Genomic DNA, 21,838 nt, shown 5'->3' on the forward strand with positions numbered 1-21,838 from the left:
GTGAGTTTGGAGGAGTTTGTGTCCATTTGAACTAGGAAAACAAACATGGAAACACTTTTTTTGTCAGAGCATGTCTTCAGGGTAGTTTGAAGAAGGGCTTGTAAGAGATGACCTCTGTGGTTTGAGAGGAGCGGCAGATCTTGCGCGTTGAAGGTTTGTTTCAGTATACACGTGTCCTTGTGTTCCCTGTGACTCTTCTGGATCGTCCCGAGGCTGTAAGCTATAGCTTTTTTCTGTGTACATGTAAAAGTTGTCTTCCCTTTTTAGCAAGTGTTTGCTAGGAGAACAAATGCCAGCGTGTTACTAGGGGAGGGTGGATCCTCTGGAGTCTTCCACCTTTTGATGGTAGTGAAGTTCATTTGAACATTAGTAGCCGCATCTTCACTTTTCCACCTGCTTTCTCGTTGCAGGACGAACAGTTTTTAGGTTTCGGTTCAGATGAAGAAGTCAAAGTGCGAAGTCCCGCCAGGTCCCCCACAGGTAGGTTCATGTCACAGGACCAGATGTTGACTTTGTATTCCCCTTTGTGATGGTCGTGCCATTGCATGAAATCTCATCCACTGTAAAAACACCCTTTGGATTCAGCTCATTTAGTGATCTGCTTGAAAAAAAAAAAACTGTCTTTTTATTCGTGTCTTTTCAAAGGTGGCACGTGCCTGTAAGATTCATTGTTCCCTCTCGACATGAGGTTGATACTGTTTTTGTGCCATTGCATATGTGGTTGTTGTGAAAAGACAAGCTTGTGTTTCAAAAAAAAAAAAAAGCTGTCCTTCATGTTTTATATGGCAGAATAGGTTTGTTGGGAAGGCACTCTACACGTAATGATGAGACTGTGGTTGTAGTTGTAGATTAACAGAAAGGCCTTGGCAACTTTGTGGGTGGCATGACTGATTCTGAGCGGAGACTCACATGACCCAGTTAGCACTGATCCAACGCTCGGAGAAGTTTAATGTGTGCTCTGTGTTCTCTCCTTCCCTCTCAGTTAAATCTAGTCCACGGAAACCTCGCGGGAGGCCCCGGAGCAGTTCTGACCGAAGTTCAGCCGTGCTGTCAGACTCGTCATCGGTGTGCTCCCCTTCGAGCAAGTCCGAAGCCACGTCCATGGAGAAAGTAAAGAAGAAGGAGTCAAAGAGTGGGGAAAAAAGACGAGGAAGACCTCCAACGCTTACGAGCGTCAAGTTCAAACTGTCACAAGGAAAGGACGTGTCGGACGTTCAGAAGGGTAGTAAAGAAGAGAAAGAGAGTCTGAAAAAAATCAAAAGGTCACCATCCACTACATTTCAGCAAGCAACTAAAATCAAGAAATTAAGAACTAGTAAGCTCTCCCCACTGAAATCAAAGTTTAAGCCTGGGGCAAAACTTCAAATTGGGAGGAAGAGTGTTCAGATTGTGCGCAGGAGAGGCAGGCCTCCGTCCTCCGAGCGCTTAAAGACTTCCTCCACCTTAGTCGTGAACTCGCAACTGGAGAAACCCCAAAGGATCCGCAAAGAAAAAGATGGCACGCCGCCTCTCACAAAGGAGGAGAAGACTGCGGTCAGGCAGAGCCCACGCAGGATCAAGCCTGTTAGGATTATACCTTCCACCAAAAGGACGGATGCCACGATCGCCAAGCAGCTCTTACAGAGGGCTAAAAAGGGGGCGCAGAAAAAGATTGAGAAAGAAGCAGCCAAACTGCAGGGCAGGAAGGGGAGAACCCAGCTCAAGAACATCCGACAGTTCATCATGCCAGTGGTAAGCGCTATCTCTTCCCGGATTATTAAGACGCCTAAACGGTTCATCGAGGACGAAGACTACGATCCCCCTATCAAAATATCCCGACTCGAGTCCACGCCAAACAGCCGGTTCAGTGCCACGTCCTGCGGCTCCAGTGAAAAGTCCAGCGCCGCCTCTCAGCATTCGTCCCAGATGTCTTCAGACTCCTCGCGGTCCAGCAGCCCCAGTGTGGACACGTCCACGGACTCCCAGGCTTCCGAGGAGATGCAGGCACTTTCTGAGGAGCGAAGCAATACCCCAGAGGTTCACGCACCGCTGCCCGTTTCTCAGTCCCCTGAAAACGATAGCAGCGATAGGAGAAACAGAAGGTTTTCAATAACAGAAAGGAGCTTTGGCCAGAGGACCGCTAAAAAGCTGTCGGCCTTACCCAGCGTGCCACAGCAGCCTTCCTCCTCCTCTCCCCCTCCGCCTTTGCTCACCCCCCCGCCACCACTGCAGCCAGCTTCCAGCATCTCGGACCACACGCCGTGGCTGATGCCTCCCACCATCCCGCTGGCCTCACCCTTTCTTCCTGCTTCCGCCACGCCCATGCAAGAGAAGCGCAAGTCGATCCTGCGAGAGCCGACCTTTCGGTGGACCTCCCTGAAGCACTCCCGGTCAGAGCCGCAGTACTTCTCGTCAGCAAAGTATGCCAAAGAGGGTCTCATTCGCAAACCGATCTTCGATAACTTCAGGCCCCCGCCACTGACCCCGGAGGACGTAGGCTTTGCCTCCGGCTTCTCGGCGCCTGGCGCGACGGCTCCCTCACGCCTGTTCTCTCTGCACTCCGGCACCAGGTTTGATATGCACAAGAGGAGTCCTCTGCTGAGAGCGCCCAGGTTCACGCCAAGCGAGGCCCACTCCAGGATCTTTGAGTCTGTAACCCTGCCCTCGTCGGTCGGTCGCACCGCTACAGGGACCTCCGCCGCAGGTGCTTCTTCTCGCAGGCGGAAGAGGAAAGTGTTCAGCCCCATCCGATCGGAGCCCAGGTCTCCTTCGCACTCCATGAGAACGAGAAGCGGGAGGCTTAGCACCTCTGACCTGGCGACACTCCCTCCACAGTCATCCGTCTCCTCCTCATTAACAAGCATTTCTGTTAGTTCTCTTGCCACTAGTGCCTTAAATTCAACTTTTACTTTTCCTTCCCATTCCCTCGCGCAGTCTGGGGAATCGGCAGAAAGAAGCCAGAGGCCGAGGAAGCAGACAAGCGCTCCGGCAGAGCCGTTCTCATCCGGCAGTCCCGCTCCTCTCTTCCCCTGGTTCACGTCAGGCCCCCAGATGGAGAGAGGCCGAAACAAGGACAAGGCAGCAGAGGAGCTCTCCAAAGACAAAGATGCTGATAAAAGCCTGGAGAAGGACAAGAGCAGAGAGAAAGACCGAGAGAGGGAAAAGGAGAACAAACGGGAGTCCAGGAAAGAGAAAAGGAGAAAGGGATCAGAAATTCAGAGCAGCTCTGCATTGTTTCCTGTAGGTAAAATGCCCAAAGAAAAAGTTGTCGGTGAAGACGTTGCAGCATCCTCATCTGCCAGAAAACCTGCTGGACGGAAGAAGTCCGCGGCAGTAGATCCCACGGCAGATGTCTCCGCTGCTGCTTTGGCAGAGGCGGCAGCTATCAAAACCAAAACATCCAAGAAAGGGAGAGGGAGTTCGGACAAGTCGGATCTGGACCTCAGCCCCACCGTGCCAGCTTCAGAGAAGGAGAAAGCCCTGCGTCTTTCTGCTCCTTCCTCAAGCACTGTTAAACATTCCACTTCCTCCATCAGCTCTATGCTGGCTCAAGCAGACAAACTGCCAATGACTGACAAGAGGGTGGCCAGTCTCCTGAAAAAGGCGAAAGCCCAGCTCTACAAGATTGAGAAGAGCAAGTCCCTCAAACAAGCAGATCAGCCAAAAGCACAGGTACTCCCGTTTATCACATACCTTTTTTCTTTTTTTTTGCTGGAGCGTATCTTGTTTGGAACTTGCACTCAAAGTGGCCAGTCGCCTTCGTGTCCCGAGCGTGGAGAATTCCCCTGTGGGGCTGAGCAGCTGTTAGCGCAGCAGATGGCAGCCGATCCCAAACCGAGACACCCGGGGCAGGCACGGCGGGGGCAGGGAGCTGCCGCGCAAGCCGGTCGGGGGGAGTGCTGTAGCTGCTTCCTGGGCTTCTCGGAGTAAATCTCAGCCAAGCGAATACCTAGAGCTGTGCTACTTGCTCCTAAAAGTATGGCTTCAACAAAGCTCTTTTTATTTAAATTTGTACTTTCCTTAACGACATTAGTGTTGACAATCTCTAACACATATTTCACGTGGAAAACTGCAACTTTTGTCTCTGAGATGAAGAAGTGCATGCTTCTCTGTGTCTGGCCTGGTGGAGAGGCAGCCCAGGCCCTCACAGTTACTGGTTCGAGGGAGTTCCTGCGGTAGGAGATATTACAGAGTCCTACGATGGAAACGTGGAGCATTGCACTCAAGCACCACATTTTTTTTTTAGTGCCTTGGTAAACACAAGCCCCTCACCTACAGGCTGGCTGCAACCAAGCTGTCAGAGCTTGATTTCCTCCTGGCTTCTGCTGGGTCAGTCAGCACCGAGTGTTAGTCTAACTCCAGCCCAGTCGGATTTTTATGATACCGGTGCCTTGCTAATGCAGCCTCATGAGTGAGTTCTCCTTCCAGGAGTGGGTAGAAACTTGTAATTCCAACTGAGTGAAACCTCTTGTTCTTTTGAGTTTATCCTCTCTTGGGTAACTGGGGCTTAGAAAGCTGAGAGTCTTTATTTTTATCCTGATCTTTACAAAGTGCAAGCTAAGATACAGCTTGACTCTTGTTGGGTTGTTTAGAAGTTTCCATTATGTGCTTCCTAGGTTCGCTTAGGTTGAGGTTGGTACCCCTCTTAGGAATCCTGTCTGTTCTCATGTTCCAAAATCTAGGGACAAGAGAGTGACTCGTCGGAGACGTCAGTCCGAGGACCGCGAATCAAACATGTTTGCAGGAGAGCCGCCGTGGCGCTGGGCCGCAAGCGCGCGGTGTTTCCTGATGACATGCCCACTCTGAGTGCCTTACCGTGGGCAGAGCGGGAGAAGATACTGTCTTCCATGGGGAATGACGGTGAGTTAGGAGTCCCGGGTTTTGTCTGAGAATCTGTACAAAGTCGGCATTTGCGGACTGCTTGACACGAGGGCTTTGAGTGCTGAACAAGGGAAAGTTTGTTACATGGCTTCGGGCTCTCGGTTGCAGTGCCACTCAACCAGGGTTAACCCTTTTCAGTGTTGGTAGTTGTTACAAACACGTGCTCTGCCGTAAGCCTTGGCTGTGCTGCCGGGTGTGTGTGCACACACCTGCACGCACGTGTGTACGTGCACACTGGCACCACCCCTGGAGTGGCCCTGCAGGTGAAACTGCGCTTAATGGAATAAATTCCATCAGTGAATTAGATGCTCCTGGAGCATTCTTTGACACCAATAAATTTACATTAGACCTCTTTTTTTGATAGATAAGTCCTCGATAGCTGGCTCAGAAGAGGCTGAACCTCTCGCTCCACCTATCAAGCCAATTAAGCCAGTTACCAGAAACAAGGCACAGCAGGAGCCTCCGGTGAAGAAGGGCCGGCGCTCGAGGCGCTGCGGGCAGTGTTCAGGCTGCCAGGTTCCAGAGGACTGTGGAGTCTGCACTAACTGCCTCGACAAACCCAAGTTTGGAGGGCGCAATATAAAGAAGCAGTGCTGCAAGTAAGTGTGTGTCTGAGCAGCGGGTTGGCTGATCCCTGTGCAGAGTGGGATAAGCATGGCCATGCTGCGGGACAGGCTGTGAGCGAGGGCTGAGGCTGGGTCATAACAGGGCGGAGCAAGCAGTGTAATTTAGGAATCGAGGTCCCGATTCAAGGTGCGCTGCTTGTGAAGTTCGCTTTGGGTTTATTCTCCCCAGTTTGACAAAGCTGGTTTAGCATTGAGAAGTGTTGGATATTGGACCAGGAGCTTCCATTGGACAGGATGGGTTTCTGCAAGGAAGGCAACACATACACAAATATTTATCTCTTGCTCTCCCAGTTGTATTTCTGAAGAGCCTGTGTTTTCAAGATGATGTTTATCTGGTGTAGGTATGCTTGGTGTAATGGCGGTGTCTCAGGAAGTACGACTCTTCCTATCATTTTTTTATTCATACCTCTTAGCCTGAACCTTTTGCTTTCAGTTGCTGCATTAAATTGATTTTACCAGACTAGCTAATCTGCCTGAAAAGGCAGCAGCTGAAATGGCACCGGTGGAGATGGTTGTGGTTCTAGAGCCGTTGATAAAGTGTGGCTGTGAGGATCGCTGTGCAATGCCCACCACACGCTGCAGAGTGTGGCCTGAACGTTGTCTCACTCTGCACAGCTCAACCAGGCCTCCGTCCAGGTCTCAGGACAATGGACCTTGCTGCCAGAATTAGGGATAAAGTTACATGTTTGAAAAAAGGCTTGGTCACCTCACCTGATCCAGGTGTAACTGCTTTTGTCTGAAACGGCCTCATTTTGCATTATGTAGAAATGCACAGTTGAGAGAGTTTGATGTGGCTGCTTTTAGAACTCTTGGAAGTATTCCAGTGTAGAAAACCAAAAGGAGAATACAAAGGAAAAGAAGTAGTTTCTTCTTTTACATATCTCTGAAGAAGAGAAAAAAAAAAAAAAAAAAAAAGTTAGGTTTGCTTGGGTAAAGATAGTGGGTGTCTTGATAATGGTTTTGCAGTTTTTTCATGTTGGGTATGTACAGACTGCCTGCTTAATGTCTGTGTTGTTCTTCTGACTTTCTGCCATGCTCTTTCTTTATAGAATGAGGAAATGCCAGAATCTGCAATGGATGCCATCAAAAGCCTATCTGCAGAAGCAAGCGAAAGGTAGGCTGCAAGGCTCAGCTCAAGAACAGCATGAGAGAGACATTTTCAGCTCTTAGATTTTTTGGGCTGCTGTGGTTGAGCTGGTGAAAGGTTAGCCTGCAGCCACGTGTGAGCAGGAGCCTGGTTGTTCTACTGCTGGCAGCTGAGAGTCACGGGAGAGATGTGAGTGCAGGCAGCATCTGGGCTCCCGGGCAGCCACTGTCTTTTCCAGCGCTGCACTTGGAATTTTTCTGCCCTGTTGTAGGGAGCTGCTGCTGCTGGTCAGTCCCCCCTGTGCCCTTCATGTGAAGCATTTCCCAGAGGTTTGCCTGCTCCAGAGGCAAACTGAGGGGTCTCTGCCTTAAGGCCTTCGTGAGCCGTCCCACCTGTTCCATTAAGTCCCAGTGTTGCCGGTGCCAGACCCCCGCGGGTGTGTGTGTCCATGTGACGGCTGTCAGGCGGCTGCCGCAGCCCCCGAGCCTCACCATGCACAGTCAGCGTTCTCCTTTGCCCAGCACTGAATCTGCTTTCCTGCAGAGGGGTTTGGCAGTTGTTGCTCTGTCAGAATAGAGGCCCCAGGTATCGGAACAGAAGTTGCAGCGTAAGGCAACACTGTGGCCTTTTCAGCATTGTTTTTCCTTTGGTATGACAGAATGACAAAGTCCTGACATCGAAGCATCTGTTTCCTTGTTTTAAAAAAGCAGTGAATCGTTTGAAGTCACACCATTTTGTCTGTTTTGCTTTATTAATTCTTCTTCTTCCTAGCTGCAAAAAAGAAAGAGAAGAAATCAAAGACAAATGAGAAGAAAGAAAGCCACTCTGGAAAGAACCAGCTGGACTCTGGGCAGAAGCAAACTCCTCAGGCTGTTGTAGCAAGAGAAGACAATGCTGTAAAGAAGAGCAGTGAGCCTGCCCGTAAGCCTGTTGAGGAGAAGCATGAGAATGGGAATCCCTCTGTTCCAGCATCAGAGCCCAAACAGGTCCCTGCCCCTGGCACCCGAAAGACTGGCAAGCAGGCAGCGCAGCTGGTGCAGCCCCCTCCTCCGCAGCCACCCAGCTCAGGACCGTTGAAAAAAGAAGCACCTAAACTTGTCGCTTCTGAGCCTAAGAAAAAGCAGACTCCCCAGCCAGAAATAGGTAAATGGGACTGTTTATCATCAGTATGTTTTGAGTCACCTTAAGTAACAATACCGCTAACAGCTGTTGGATTTTAAAACTGATAAGTGCTTTATGATCTGGTGAAATTACTGCAGATGATATTGGAAATTTTGCTTCCTTTTTATTGAACTGCCACATGTGTTGGGGTGGGGAGGAAGATGGCCACCTCTAGTGTGATTTCTTGTCAGGGAGCCTTGACAGTCTTGAAGCTTATTTTCAATTCTGTGAAGTCTGCTGACTGTTCACAGCCTGAATGTGAAACAAGAAGGGTGTAATCTTTTACTACGAGCATGTGGTTGGCTCCTGCAGGCGGTACAGAGCAGCATGGGCAGTGACCAGCGAGGCAGCTCCAGGACTTCTGTAGCTTTGCACCCAGAACGTTTCAGGTTTTGAGCGGCTCCCAACATTTTGAGGAGTTGTGAGCAAACTCCTGGTCGTGCCTTGAGGAGGCTGCTCAGGCCGTAGCTGGTGAGGTGCAGTCACAGAAGAGGATGGAAAAACTCTAGTCTAAAGTCCATTGCACGTTACCCAGATGATTTTTTTTTTTTCCCCCCTTTTCTTCTCTACAGGTGGCTGTTAGTTACTTGAAATACTCATAATTTTTCCCCCCCTTCCTAGGCACAGAACAAAGCAAACCGAAAAAAATTGCTCCCCGTCCAACTTTCCCTGTGAAACAGAAACCAAAAGAAAAGGTGAATACTGTTTTTTGTACAGTCAGTACATTTCAAGAACCTGGAACTTCTGTCTGTGTAGAAAGTAGAACTGTATTAACTAACCCTTTTGCAGATTTTTTTTTTTTATATTTTATTTTTACCTGAAGTCATTAGGTTTTTTCCTTGTGGCAGTACGTGGATACCAAAGTACCTGGCACATGCCTAAGATTCACTTCAGGTGATAACTTGTTCTCTAAGACTTGTATGTTGTGGGATGGAGGCTGGATTTTCTGAAAAAAAAAAATGGGGCAGCCTTTGTCTCAGAAACAACTCCAGTATAGAAAAAACTAACAAACAAGTGAAAAACCAAGAGCAAAAAAGAATTGTCTTAATTAAATCTAAGAGAGGCCTGCGCAGGGACTAATTACACCAGGAGTTGCCCCACTTGCGCTCTGACGAGAGGAAACATGATGGTAGAAGAAAATGCAGCAAATTGAATTAGAAATCTAATTTGTGTGAAATGCTCTCAAGAAATGGTTTGCAGAATGGTTACTTTCTCACAGCTTTCACACACTCGTTAGCTCTGTGGTGGTTTGGGGGTTTTGTCCGCGAATTGTCTCTGACGTTTGATGTAATTACTGGTGCGGTTTTGACGCTCGGGGTCGGGATTAACGCAGGCTCCTTTACTTGCCCAGGAAAAGCCCCCTCCCATAAGCAAGCCAGAGAGCAGCACGCTGAATTTGCTCAGCACTTTGACTAACGGAAGCAGTTCCAGGCAAAAGCCACCGACAGATGGAGTCCACAGAATCCGAGTGGATTTCAAGGTAGAGGACACAATGTTTTAAGTTTTCTCATGTTTCCTGGCTCTGAGCACTGGAACTAGAGTCCCTGGAGAGTGCTGGCAGCGACCTCTCACCGTGCGTGTCGGGTGCTGCTCAGAGAGAGCTGCGAATAGGAGCCCTCAAGATGAGTCACTTGGTTGGTTTTTAGAAGCTTGTTACGCCTTCTTTTTCCCATAATTAGAGTACTGGATGAAGAAACACTTAAAGCTTTAAACCTTAACTGTGAATGTGTGAGAATGGGCAAGAATTTGAGGTTTGTGAAGCATTATTCCATTAAGATGGAACTATAAAACCTTATCACACCTTGAGCCAACGGCATTTGGGGAAACTGTTAGTAATGTGTAATGCACAACATTTGGGGTATAACTGCGGGTTTAAACTGATAAATCATGTACTGGTTTTTGAACAGTGTTGAAATAATAAAAATCGATATTTTCCTAATAATTTTTCAGTCCATCTATAAGTGTTGATACTGGAGATTATAGTGAGATCTCATAAGCGTTTTATAAAAATACAGAGCTTTAATAAAGTATAATTCTTCTGAAATTTCACTTTCAGTAATTGTGCAATCATGCAAACCCCTGCCCCGTTCCTTAGGCTGGCCTTCCATAGAAGGAAAGCTGGCGTGTTACCGAGTGCTCTCGGCCAGGGCAGCGCCCAGAGGTGACTGTTCGATACACGCTGTAAAGTAGAATGGAGTGGAGGCTGAAATGGTCTCAGAGACTAAGTGCAGGCACAGAGCCTGCGGTGCAGCTGTCAATGTGAGCACACTGTACTGATGTCGTATTGCCTTGTTCTGCATGGTGATGTGTCCTTTTGTACTTGCAGGAGGACTGTGAAGTGGAGAATGTTTGGGAGATGGGTGGGTTAGGCATCGTCACCTCGGTACCTATTACTCCCAGGGTGGTCTGTTTTCTCTGTGCCAGCAGTGGACATGTGGAGGTAAAGCATCGTGTTCTGCTGTCGATCGCTTAGTTACGGCACCGCGTTGTTATAAAGATAAATACATTAAAAATAGCGGCACCTTGATCCAAAAGAAGTTAAAATAACGCCTGTAAATCTGTCCCTGCTAAACTTTGTCCCAGGGTGCTAAAATGCAAGGTGTTTAAAAACAGTTTGAGAACTTGTGCTTGCCTGGGAGGTGCGCTGGGGTAGACCTAAAGAATAGCATATTCGAGAGTCCCTGTGCCTCGTCTCAGTCAGGACTCCCACATCTGGTGTGAACCAGGGGCTGCACGTGTGTCTAACCTGGACTAAGGAAGGCTGGCCGACCACGCCGGGCTTCAGGCAGCGCGGGCTTTCCCGGGGTGTCTGTACACACCGAGAGCTGCAAGCCGCTCCTGAGACGCGACTGGAGCGGTTCTGGTGCTGCATTAAGCTGCGTTAGATGCGTTTCCAGGTGTAGATAGGTGCCTCCTCCACGTCTTCCGACCAGCTGGCCTGGGCGGGGAATGCAAGAACTCTAGAACAGGCTTGGGTACGATGAGTGAACGGTACTTGGAGAACACGGGGTGAGGTTCTGCATATGGACATCAGTTCTCTTGGGGACTGTGAAGGTCCAGCAGAGAGCAGAGCCATCCCCTTCTCAGTCATGTCGCTCGAGGGGACAAATCATTAATTCTTCTGTCCCCTCTGAAACTGGTGTTTGTGCACCAAGGAAGATCCTTTTTCTAATATGACCGACCTTGCAGGGGCTACATAGAGATTAGAAGACGTCTCACATGGGCCCCATAAGCTGAGTGGAGAAAGAGACGTCTGTCTTGGTTCCACATGTCCCTTCTTTCTGTGCTGTTTCTTCTGGCACAGTTGGCTTCTGCTGCAGTGAGGGAGGGAGATCCCAAGGAGCCCTGTAAGCCTCTGCCATGCTCAGAACACCTCAGTTGCAGCAGGTCCCAGGCTCCCCTTGCCTGCTAGACACCTATTCTGGGTAGATGAGCATGTATTTGGGTTGTCATGAAGTACATGGGCGGTTCCCCCCTAAGATATGCCGGTAGAAGTCCATGTTCTGTCAGCTGCAAAGAGAATTCAGAGCAGTTCGGAGCGCGGGGGAGCTTGTGTGGGACTCCGGAGCCACTTCTGACCTGCTAAGCCCCCTCTCCCCCTTGCAGTTTGTGTATTGCCAGGTCTGTTGCGAGCCTTTCCACAAGTTCTGCCTGGAGGAGAGTGAGCGGCCACTGGAGGAGCAGCTGGAGAACTGGTGCTGCCGTCGCTGCAAGTTCTGCCACGTCTGTGGGAGACAGCACCAGGCCACCAAGGTACCCCAACCCCCAGGGACCTGGCGGGCACCCCGCACCACTGCCAGAGCTCCTCTCAGCCCGCAGCCCAGCTAGCGAACGTGCACCGGGAGCGGGGAAGTGTGGGGGCTAGAGAGGACACCTCTTCAGCTGCTTCCTGCTGCCCCGGAGGAGGGAACCCACAGAAAATGAAAACGTCCAGGTTTGGGCATCCCCTTGGAGGGTCTCTGTTCCAACACGTTCTCCTCTTACTCTTGTAGCAGTTGCTGGAGTGTAACAAGTGCCGAAACAGCTATCACCCCGAGTGCCTGGGCCCAAACTACCCAACCAAACCCACCAAGAAAAAGAAAGTTTGGGTGAGGGGCTTTTTGTTTCTTTTTTGGGGGGTAATTTGCTTGTTGACTGATTGTAATGCTGTGGGCCAGAGCTCTGCAGATGACTTGCTGTGATGCAATCGCTTGGCCTGTTGAGGCAGGGTGTCTGAGCGTATGTTTGGAAGCGCGTAACGAGGGGGCTTGATAATGTTATGAACAAGCAGAACTTTTAAGGGGATTACACCTTTTTCAGTCGTCATAGTTCTTCTGATCATAGTCCCAGAATGTGGAAGAATCTATTCAGGATGGAAGCATTTATCTTTTGAATGATTTGCCAGTTCATACTGGTATTGAGGGACAGATGGGATTAATGTTCTATTTTGTGTCTTGCAAGTTTTTGTTCTAAACAAGTGTCTGTAGTTTGTTAGGTACGAGTACTTTTTAGGTGTTTTCTGCTGTGATACGCTCAGAGTTGGAAAACTCTTAAAATAAGGCTTCATATTTTAGGTCAGCAGAAATGCTACAACTGCATGGGCTGCCGTTTTGCATGAAGGGAAGGGTGATGTTTTCTTCACTGCAAATATGAAGGGCAGAACAACTGTACTGTGACTTGCATTCATTTTATTCTTATTGCATCATCACCATCTTACCATAAAGGGAGTGGAAGTTGTGGTATTTCAGTGAAAGTTCTGCTATTTGAAAGTCCTCATTCTGCACTAATTAAATAATAAAAACTGTGAAATGTACTGTTAGAACTGAAGAACAGAAACCACGGGATAACAACAAATAACTCTTGCCAAACACGTCCCTCTTGCAGATATGTACCAAATGTGTTCGCTGCAAGAGCTGTGGATCGACAACGCCAGGCAAGGGGTGGGATGCACAGTGGTCTCATGATTTCTCCCTGTGTCATGATTGTGCCAAACTCTTCGCTAAAGGTACATACAGTTGTGATTCTTCACAGTGGGATTCTCTTCGGGTGCTAGGTTTGAGTTAGGCATCATCAGCGTAGAGCGAGTGGAGGGTCTGCAGGGCAGGTGAGCTCATCGTGGTACCAACAGGAGGGAAGGCTGGTGCTGGGGTCAAGCATGGGTGAGAGCACCTGTGATGGTTTCGGTAGGAAATTCTTAGATTTTACAAGGGCACTGGAAGTCACCACCATTGCATTGCCAGAGTTTGAGGCTTCTGGAATTTAAACCCTCTACCATATAAAGGATGAACACATACATGTTGGTGTTTCAAGTCACAGTTGAGAAAAAGATGTTTTAAAAGCCTCCCAGCTTAAAAGCCAGGAAATTTGTGTTGTAAAGTGGTTGTTCCTTCCTGTGTTAGTTCCTGGACGTGACATGATGTGACACCCTGGAACCTAGGAGAAGTCTTGGGATAGAAAATCTTGGCTATAGTGCTTAACTTCTTCCCTATCCTTTTGTTTTCCTATGTAAAGCTAATTGCTTATAGTCTTTTGTTAGCCTCAAACTCCCTAACAAGGGATGCCCAGTAATGGAATTCTAGAGCAGTTGGTGGTCTTCCCACGAGGTTGTTTTTGTGGCTGTTGGTTGTGGTGCAGTAAAATTCAATGTGACTGCATGGGCAGCTCACTGGTGGGGTTCTCAGAAGCCGCTTTCTTAGTACACCAGTAACCACCTGGCCTTCAAGGTGTGCATGGCCGTTGAGCTTCTGCTAAAAACCAGGTCTTGTTTTCAGGGAACTTTTGTCCTCTCTGTGACAAATGCTATGACGATGACGACTACGAGAGTAAGATGATGCAGTGTGGGAAATGCGACCGTTGGGTCCACTCCAAATGTGAAAACCTCTCTGGTAAGACAAATCTCTGTCTCCTAACTCATTACTGACACAGGGCAGTGCATAGAGCAGTGCAAGCCAGTTTTGAACCTTTCTGTTAGACTGTTGCATAAACACCCTTGCCTGTGGTAACCTACCTGAAAAAGACCCGCAAGGTGGCTGCAGGTAAAGCAGCCATCAGTGACATCCTGAAAGCAAAGGACCGCCCTCAAATGCAGCAGCGCTCAGTTAGCTGCACAAGATGTTTTGGTTGCCTGAAAAGAGTTTCTGGTAGAGCATAAGCACAGAGTAGGGATTTCTCCCCACGTCTATCCTTCAGTAAACAGGTTCAGATTGGTGTTTTGGTTTTGGTTTTTTTTTGTCTCCTCCAGATGAAATGTATGAGATCCTCTCTAACTTGCCGGAGAGTGTGGCGTACACCTGCATTAATTGTACAGAGCAGCACCCTGCCGAGTGGCGCCTGGCGCTGGAGAAGGAGCTGCAGGTCTCCCTGAAGCAGGTTTTAACAGCCCTGCTGAATTCCAGAACTACCAGCCACTTGCTGCGCTATCGACAGGTAAGTTGGGGCCTCTCAGCCCATTCACCTGCTCTGGCGTTCAGGTGAATTCTGTCATTGGTGGAGTGTCCTTTCGTTCATGTTAGCAAGACTCTCTGGGCCAATAAATGTGCGTGAGAGTGTGTCCTGAGTAGCAGGCACAGTTCGGTAGCCAGTGTCCCTCAGTCTGGTTCCCCATGTCAACAGGCAGCGAAACCGCCCGATTTAAATCCCGAGACAGAAGAAAGTATCCCGTCCAGGAGCTCTCCCGAAGGCCCCGACCCACCTGTCCTAACAGAAGTCAGCAAACAGGAGGAGCAGCAACCTCTGGATCTGGAAGGAGTGAAAAGGAAAATGGATCAAGGAGGTTACACTTCTGTGGTATGTCCAAGTTTTAGTGTTTCACTCTAATAAATAGAGGCTGAAAATTGCTTTATGACCCGTGGTGTTTGTAGTTGAGCATGCTTGAGCCTTTCCTTGATGAACAAGGGAACAAAATCCTCATGAAGTAGCCAGCTTAGCAGATTTATAAACAGTCAGCAGTCAGCTCCTGGTGGAAGGAGGAAGGGAGCAGCTCTGGCTGTAGCACTTCTGCCAGCTGGTTTGCAAAGGCACGGGGCTGCTTGTTGCTTTACAGCCAAATTCTTGTTTTGCTTGTAAGTCAGTGCTCTGGTTCAGTCTTCCAGTCATCTGGATGCCTTGAAGAGTTGGTGAGTGGTGTACCTGTACAAGAGACAATCTGTCAATGTGAAATTCTGTGGTTCTCTTACAGCTAGATTTTAGCGATGATATTGTGAAGATAATTCAAGCAGCCATTAATTCGGATGGAGGGCAACCGGAAGTTAAGAAAGCCAATAGCATGGTCAAGTCCTTCTTTATTCGGGTGAGACACATGACAGCTATTTTGAAATAGGCTTGGTGTCATACTGCTGCTTTTTGCTGTTGGAATGGGAAGCTGTTGCTTGGGAATTTCCAGGAATAAAATACCACATTGTCAGAGTTGTTGGTGTTAGTGAAATCTTATTAGCTGTGCATTTACAGTAAATGTTGGCTGAATGTCTTTGAACTTTAGAGTATGTTGTATAACATTTCTAATGGAGTGTCGTTTTCCTTCAGCAAATGGAGCGTGTTTTTCCATGGTTCAGTGTAAAAAAGTCCAGATTTTGGGAGCCAAATAAAGTAACAAGCAAGTAAGTAGCTGTTCTGTGTCTGACTGTGACACCCCGTGGTTTGCCAGCTGTCTAAGCACAGCATCAGCGGAGCCTCTTGGTGCGGTTGGGTTTGCTGGTTATCTTTTTGCTTTTTTTTTTTTTTAAGTAGTTAAACAGTAATCCCATTGCCAGTTTTTATGTGCACTTGTTCTAATGCAGAGGAGCCAAAACCTCCCTTTAGAAGGGGTTCTTTTGTGTATTGGCCTGTCAGTCCTGTCCTCTTTTCACCCTCCTCCTCCTCACCCCTGTTCAGCACAGCCCTCCTTCAGTCAATCTCCCTCACTTCAAAAGAAGCAGACAGCTGCATCACAAGCCTTAGGATGTACATGACCAGTTGTAGCCTTTGTCGAGAGTGTGTGTGGACTGTAATGCGTGAAACCAGCCGGTAGTCGTTTCTAGCAAGTGTCAGCAGTGCTGGTGGGCAGGCTCCGGGCGCTGCCGTGGGGTGGCTCTGGGGCTGACTCCCTCGCTTTCAGCAGTGGTATGTTGCCCAACGCGGTGCTGCCCCCTTCGCTCGACCACAACTACGCGCAGTGGCAGGAGCGTGAAGAGAACAGCCGCACCGAGCAGCCGCCTCTGATGAAGAAAATCATTCCGGCTCCAAGACCCAAAGCACCCGGAGAGCCAGACTCACCAACTCCTCTACATCCTCCAACACCCCCTATCTCTGGTAAGAAGCCAGATTTTTGCCCTGTTCACTTACCGACGGTCTTTCCAGGTGAGTTTCTGGCTCCCTGCCTTCCAAGAATAAACAGCGTTCTCTGTTTTAACTGCAAGGCTCTGACAGAAGCAGGGAAGATAGTCCTGAACTTAACCCACCTCCAGACGTCGAAGACAACAGGCAGTGCGCGTTGTGCCTGAAATACGGTGACGACAGTGCTAACGTAAGTACCTGGAGCGCGCTGGTGTCGGCAGGAGCTGGTGGAAGCGGTACTATAGGCAGTGTGCTTTTTGTGTAATGCCATGTCTTCTGGAACATTTGAAAGGAAAGTTTCCTCCTGTTCTTTAGGATGCTGGGCGTCTTCTCTATATTGGCCAGAATGAGTGGACACACGTGAACTGTGCTTTATGGTCAGCAGAAGTGTTTGAGGATGATGACGGTTCTCTGAAAAACGTGCACATGGCCGTGATCAGGGGAAAGCAGCTGGTGGGTATAAGTAGAGAATATTCCGTGAAACTTCCAAAGGAAAGTTTCCTCCTGTTCTTTAGGATGCTGGGCGTCTTCTCTATATTGGCCAGAATGAGTGGACACACGTGAACTGTGCTTTATGGTCAGCAGAAGTGTTTGAGGATGATGACGGTTCTCTGAAAAACGTGCACATGGCCGTGATCAGGGGAAAGCAGCTGGTGGGTATAAGTAGAGAATATTCCGTGAAACTTCCTACCCAGCTCAGCAGTTCTTTCTGTGTGCTTTTTCCGCTCTGTTCTGTGCTTCTGGTTTTTTTTGTTTGGTTGTTTTTTAAGCTGTGTGTAATAGAGTTGACTGAAGATGTTTGTAACTTTATCCTTGCTCAGTTCAGAAACATGGTGGAGACCAAAAGGAAATTGTATCAGGAGAACTGGAATTGTGTTTTCTTCAGAAAGTCTTCAGTTTCCAGTGCTGTACATTAAGCAGTTGATGCCATGTCCATAGTCACAACCTGTTTTTGTAAACTGTGTGGAGTATCTAAGGCACAGCAAGTTCACAGAATCACAGAATGTCAGGGGTTGGAAGACACCTCCAGAGCTCGAGTCCAATCCCCCTGCCAGAGCAGGACCATCTAGTCTAGGGCAGGTCACACAGGAATGCATCCAGACGGGTCTTAAAAGTCTCCAAGGTAGGAGACTCCACAACCTCCCTGGGGAGCCTGTTCCAAGTGCTCTGTAACCCTTATAGTAAAGAAGTTCTTCCTCATGGTGAGGTGGAACTTCCTGTGCTCCAGTTTGTGTCCATTGCCCTGTGTCCTATCACATAAGTGAGAAGAGATTATTCCTTCTTTCCTGATACCCAGCCTGCATATATTAATACACATTAATTAGATCCCCCCTAAGTCTTCTCCAGACTAAACAGCCCCAGGTCTCTCAGCCTCTCCTCATACGACAGGCATTCCAGTCCCTCAGTCATCCTCGTAGCCCTTTGCTGGACTCTCTCCAGTAGATCTCTGTCCCTCTTGAAATGGGGAGCCCAGAACTGGATGCAGTACTCCAGGTGAGGTCTCACCAGGGCAGAGCAGAGGGGGAGCAGGACCTCCCCTGTTCTGCTGCATACACTTTATTTAATGCACCCCAGGAGGCCATTGGCCCTCCTGGCCACAGGGGCACACTGCTGTCCCATGGACAACTTGTTGTCCACCAGGACTCCAAGGTCCCTCTCCACAGAGCTGCTCTCCAGAAGATCTCCTCCTAACCTGTAAGATTAGGAGTAAGATGTGGTATGCTTAAGCCTAGCACCTGTCTCTGTAGTGCAAGGACTTAGGACTGAGTCGAAGGAGAGAGAGCAAGCCTGTATCTGGTATTCTGATCTGACCTAGGCTTCATTTCAAGTTTTATTTCATTTATACAGTATAAAAGCAACTGTTGTCCAACTCAGTGCTGATCAAGGAGCGATTTCATATTTGAGTACAGATGAGGGTCTTCATATCTAGCTTGTATGTAGCTTCTCTTTTGAATACTGCAGAAAGAATGGTGGTGGTGTCTTTTATTCTGACCTCCCAAGCAACCTTAGAAAACAAAAGAATCTTCCTATTGTGAGTTGGTTGTTGCTCATTTTCCAGAAGAATTAAATGAGATGAAAAATTAGTTTCTCCAAATTTTGTTTTGATATTGCATCACTTTGGTCCTAAATATTTACTCAAACAGCACAAGCAGTGGCATAGGGCTGCTCTTAGCCAGCAGTAAGCCACCCACGTGGGGAGTACCCTGTGCAGGAGAGCAGCTGACATGTTAATCGGTGAAGCTGTAAATAGATGGAGCGTGAGCAAGAGAGTCTGAGGCCTGGAGGAGCCGGTTGGCAAATGCAAGAGAGATTGTTACTGTGTGAGGGATCCTCCTTCCTCTCACCTCCGCCTCCTCCACGTCTCGCTTGTGCCTGCGTGTCACGGTGGTGAGAAGTTGAAGCCATGAAGTGGGGAGGTCAGGTATTACTCTAAACTTCCGTCTGTGCCCAGAAAACCAACTGGCAACAGTAACGATAGCCTAGGTTTAGGAGTAATTAGTTTTTTACTTTTTTTTTTTTTTTTTTTTTTTTTGTCTGTTGGGGGCGATGTGAGTTCTGCCAGAAGTCAGGTGCCACAGTGGGCTGCTGCCTCACTTCCTGCACGAGTAACTATCACTTCATGTGCTCACGAGCCAAGAACTGCGTCTTTCTGGATGACAAGAAAGTGTACTGCCAGAGGCATCGTGACTTGATCAAAGGAGAGGTGAGGTTCTTTCCCACCTTGTCTTGTCTCGAGGTGGGGTCACCCTGTGACTGCGAGCGTGGGCTGAAATTGATGTTGGATGTGGGCCTCCCTAGCAAGGGCCACACCGCAGCGCTGTTGAAGAGAAGTAGTCAGTGGTACAACTGGCACAGGGCAGTTTGGCACACTGCCTGGCAGGTCAAAACCCAGAAGCCCGAGCTGCAGATCGAGTTAGACAGACTGTGCAGCATACACGTGGTGGTTCCTTTAAAATGAACATGTGGTTCTGTGGGTTCTCGTTCCAGGTGGTTCCTGAGAATGGGTTTGAAGTTCTTAGGAGAGTTTTTGTAGACTTTGAGGGGATCAGTTTGAGAAGAAAATTTCTTAGTGGCTTGGAACCAGAGAATATCCACATGATGATTGGTAAGTTGTTTTCTCTGGACACTTGATCTTCCATTGGTGCTGGAATCTGATTCACAGAACCCTTCTGTTCCTCTTTCACTCAGGTTCAATGACGATAGACTGCTTAGGAATTCTGAATGACCTCTCAGACTGTGAAGATAAGTTGTTTCCCATCGGCTATCAGTGAGTATAAGCTATGTCATGATTAGATGCCTTTTAGATGCCAAGCCAGTGCTGCAGCACTGCGTGTAAAAATTGACAGCAGCTTTGGTAGACAGCTCGGGAATGCTGTGGTGAAGCTACGCATGCAGGGTGCCATCCCAGGAAGCTTTTGTGCCATGCAGTTTGGAGAAACTGAACACTTAAAACTGGAATGCTGAGGTCTGCTTGACTGTTGGGTAAATTGTTTTATGTCTGAATTGTCTTCCAGGTGCTCCAGGGTGTACTGGAGCACAACGGATGCCAGGAAGCGCTGTGTGTACACCTGCAAGATCATGGAGTGCCGACCGCCAGTCATAGAGCCAGACATCAACAGCACCGTGGAGCACGATGATAACAGAACGATCGCCCACAGCCCCGTTCCCCTTACAGGTAAGCTGGAAGGACTTTCTGACAGTGTATCCTCTGCGTGACTTTGCTGTTGTGGATCCTTACCTGAACTTTGTGACAATGTAATGGTATTTCTTGTGTAAGCGTAGGGTTACAGTATCGCCCCAAGGATTGGAAAATGTTCTTGGGAGAAGAAACCACATGTTATCATGATGACAGAGGGGAGGCAGTAATCTTCACTTTATGAATATTTAACAAATAACCTGATTCTGTGAACGAAACCTGAGATCAATAGATATTTTATCAGATCATAGCTTTTTGGATGCAGTGATGGCTTACACTGTTGTTTCTCATTTATACAATAACAGAAACCCTACCTAAAGACAACCGAAATACGCCTGAAATCGTAAACCCACCATCGCCAGATCGTCCCTTGCATTCTCAGACCTCCAGTTCCTGTTACTATCCAGTGATCCCAAAGGGTCCCCGGATCAGGACACCCAGTTACCCATCCACACAGAGGTCTCCTGGCTCTAGGCCATTACCCTCTGCAGGTATTTCCAGTGCTGTTAATTTTTTTTTTTGGGGCGGGGAGAGGGTGTTGCTTGTTTTTGAAGTACTTTTGGTTTGGATCATGTCTTTATAGGCTTCATTCAGAACCTGGAGTTTAGGTTGCTATTTCTGGAGAAAATAGTGAAATGGCAATAGGTCTGAGGGGAAGGAAAGTTCTGAAAATACACAGTAGAGGTAGCCTGTCAAGAAATGTTCCCGCTGAAACAAAACTTTCCCTGGGATGAAACAAGGGGTGTTTAGGCAGTAGAACAGCAGTAGCACAGAAGAAGAGCTGTAACAGACATGAGGGAATTAATCGTCTCCGTCAGTGTTTTTCCAGAGAGAATTGGAAATCTGGTATTTTAATTCAGTTTCTGTTTCTGTAGGAATGAGTCACGTTTTGTTTCAAACTGCTGTTGAACAACCACAGCTAAAATTGAGACACAGAACCCTGAGATACAAACTTGCGTCAACTTTACATGGTGAATCCTGATGGACGGTGTCAGGTTTTTAACACCTCTCTCGAGTGCCATCATTACATTGGTGCTCTCTGGATGAAAGGGCCTACTGGGTTTTAATTGTTCCGTTTTGTGTGAAGGAATTAGGTTTGCGTCAACTGCAACAGTTTCAGGTGAAACGTGTGATGGTTTCTTGACAGTCTTTCTTGCCTTGTCTTCTCAGGAAGTCCTACCCCAGTGACCCACGAAATAGTGACGGTAGGAGATCCTCTACTATCCTCCGGACTAAAGAGCATCGGTTCCAGGAGACACAGCACCTCCTCCTTGTCACAGCAGCAGTCCAAACTCCGGATGATTTCCCCACCGCAAGCTGGGAACACGTACTCCAGGCACAGTGTGTCTTCAGCTTCCAGTGTGGGGCCCTCTTCAGAACACGAACCAAGTGTCAAAAGTGCTGACTGCTTTGTGGGGCCGCTGAATGCAGGTGCTCCAGGCGCTTCCGTTCAAAGTTGCTCCACCAGTTCAGGCTCCCAGAAAACAGCAGCTACAAGTGGAATTAAAACTTACCAGCTGGATGCACCTCAGTCTGCAGAAGGCAAACATCCTGGCAGTTCAGATTTGGTAGCCAAAGGGCCACCATTTAAGGGAGAGAAGATGAAGATGCTGACCTCAAAGGACCCGGATTATTCAGTTCATAGCTTTGTTTCTGGAGGAAGCTCCAAAACTCAGCCAGCCAGTTCATCAGGTGCAGAAATGAATGCTAAAATGGGAACCTTTCAAGAATGTTCAGGATCGTTTTCTTCTAAAGAAACAATACCCTTTCTGCCCTTGCATCAGAGAGGCCCAAGGAAAGACAGAGACCAGCACGTGGAACCTGTACAGCCAGAGAAGATGACTGCAGTTGAAGAGATGGATGCGAAGACCTTAAAGTCTGCAGGAGTCAACAGCAGGTCTCCTGCAGCGAGTGAGCAGGGTGTTTCTGTCCCTAGAGACAGGCGTCAGAAGGGGAAGAAGTTACTGAAAGATAGTTTTAAAGAGAAGCATTCCCTGAAACCTCTTACAGATTCGAGTCAAATGCCAGGCAGTGACGAAGCAAACCTGAAACCAGAATTTGGCAGTCAGAGTTTGGCAACAGAACAGATGAGCCAGAGGTTGTGTAACAACATTCCTG

At 48.3% G+C, this 21,838-nt stretch overlaps 1 protein-coding gene across 1 annotated transcript in view; it reads left to right on the plus strand.

The window, feature by feature from the left end:
- The first annotated feature begins 458 nt into the window (after positions 1-458).
- LOC103782400 (histone-lysine N-methyltransferase 2A-like) overlaps positions 459-21,838 on the plus strand; it is a 30,244-nt gene continuing 8,864 nt past the window's right edge. Inside the window, 27 exon segments of the mRNA XM_008950169.1 lie at positions 459-480; positions 983-2,683; positions 3,224-3,651; positions 4,662-4,839; positions 5,225-5,459; positions 6,536-6,600; positions 7,345-7,716; positions 8,356-8,429; positions 9,086-9,214; positions 10,061-10,174; positions 11,341-11,487; positions 11,727-11,822; positions 12,598-12,718; positions 13,485-13,598; positions 13,955-14,139; positions 14,326-14,499; positions 14,891-15,001; positions 15,235-15,308; positions 15,806-15,999; positions 16,107-16,213; positions 16,339-16,475; positions 18,568-18,727; positions 19,012-19,129; positions 19,213-19,291; positions 19,539-19,699; positions 20,026-20,211; positions 20,891-21,837. Of these exon segments, the coding sequence (XP_008948417.1) occupies positions 1,102-2,683; positions 3,224-3,651; positions 4,662-4,839; positions 5,225-5,459; positions 6,536-6,600; positions 7,345-7,716; positions 8,356-8,429; positions 9,086-9,214; positions 10,061-10,174; positions 11,341-11,487; positions 11,727-11,822; positions 12,598-12,718; positions 13,485-13,598; positions 13,955-14,139; positions 14,326-14,499; positions 14,891-15,001; positions 15,235-15,308; positions 15,806-15,999; positions 16,107-16,213; positions 16,339-16,475; positions 18,568-18,727; positions 19,012-19,129; positions 19,213-19,291; positions 19,539-19,699; positions 20,026-20,211; positions 20,891-21,837 (6,288 nt within the window). The 5' untranslated portion in view covers positions 459-480; positions 983-1,101.

Source organism: Merops nubicus, unplaced genomic scaffold (genome assembly GCF_000691845.1).
Source record: "Merops nubicus isolate BGI_N331 unplaced genomic scaffold, ASM69184v1 scaffold29761, whole genome shotgun sequence".
Lineage (NCBI taxonomy): Eukaryota > Metazoa > Chordata > Aves > Coraciiformes > Meropidae > Merops > Merops nubicus.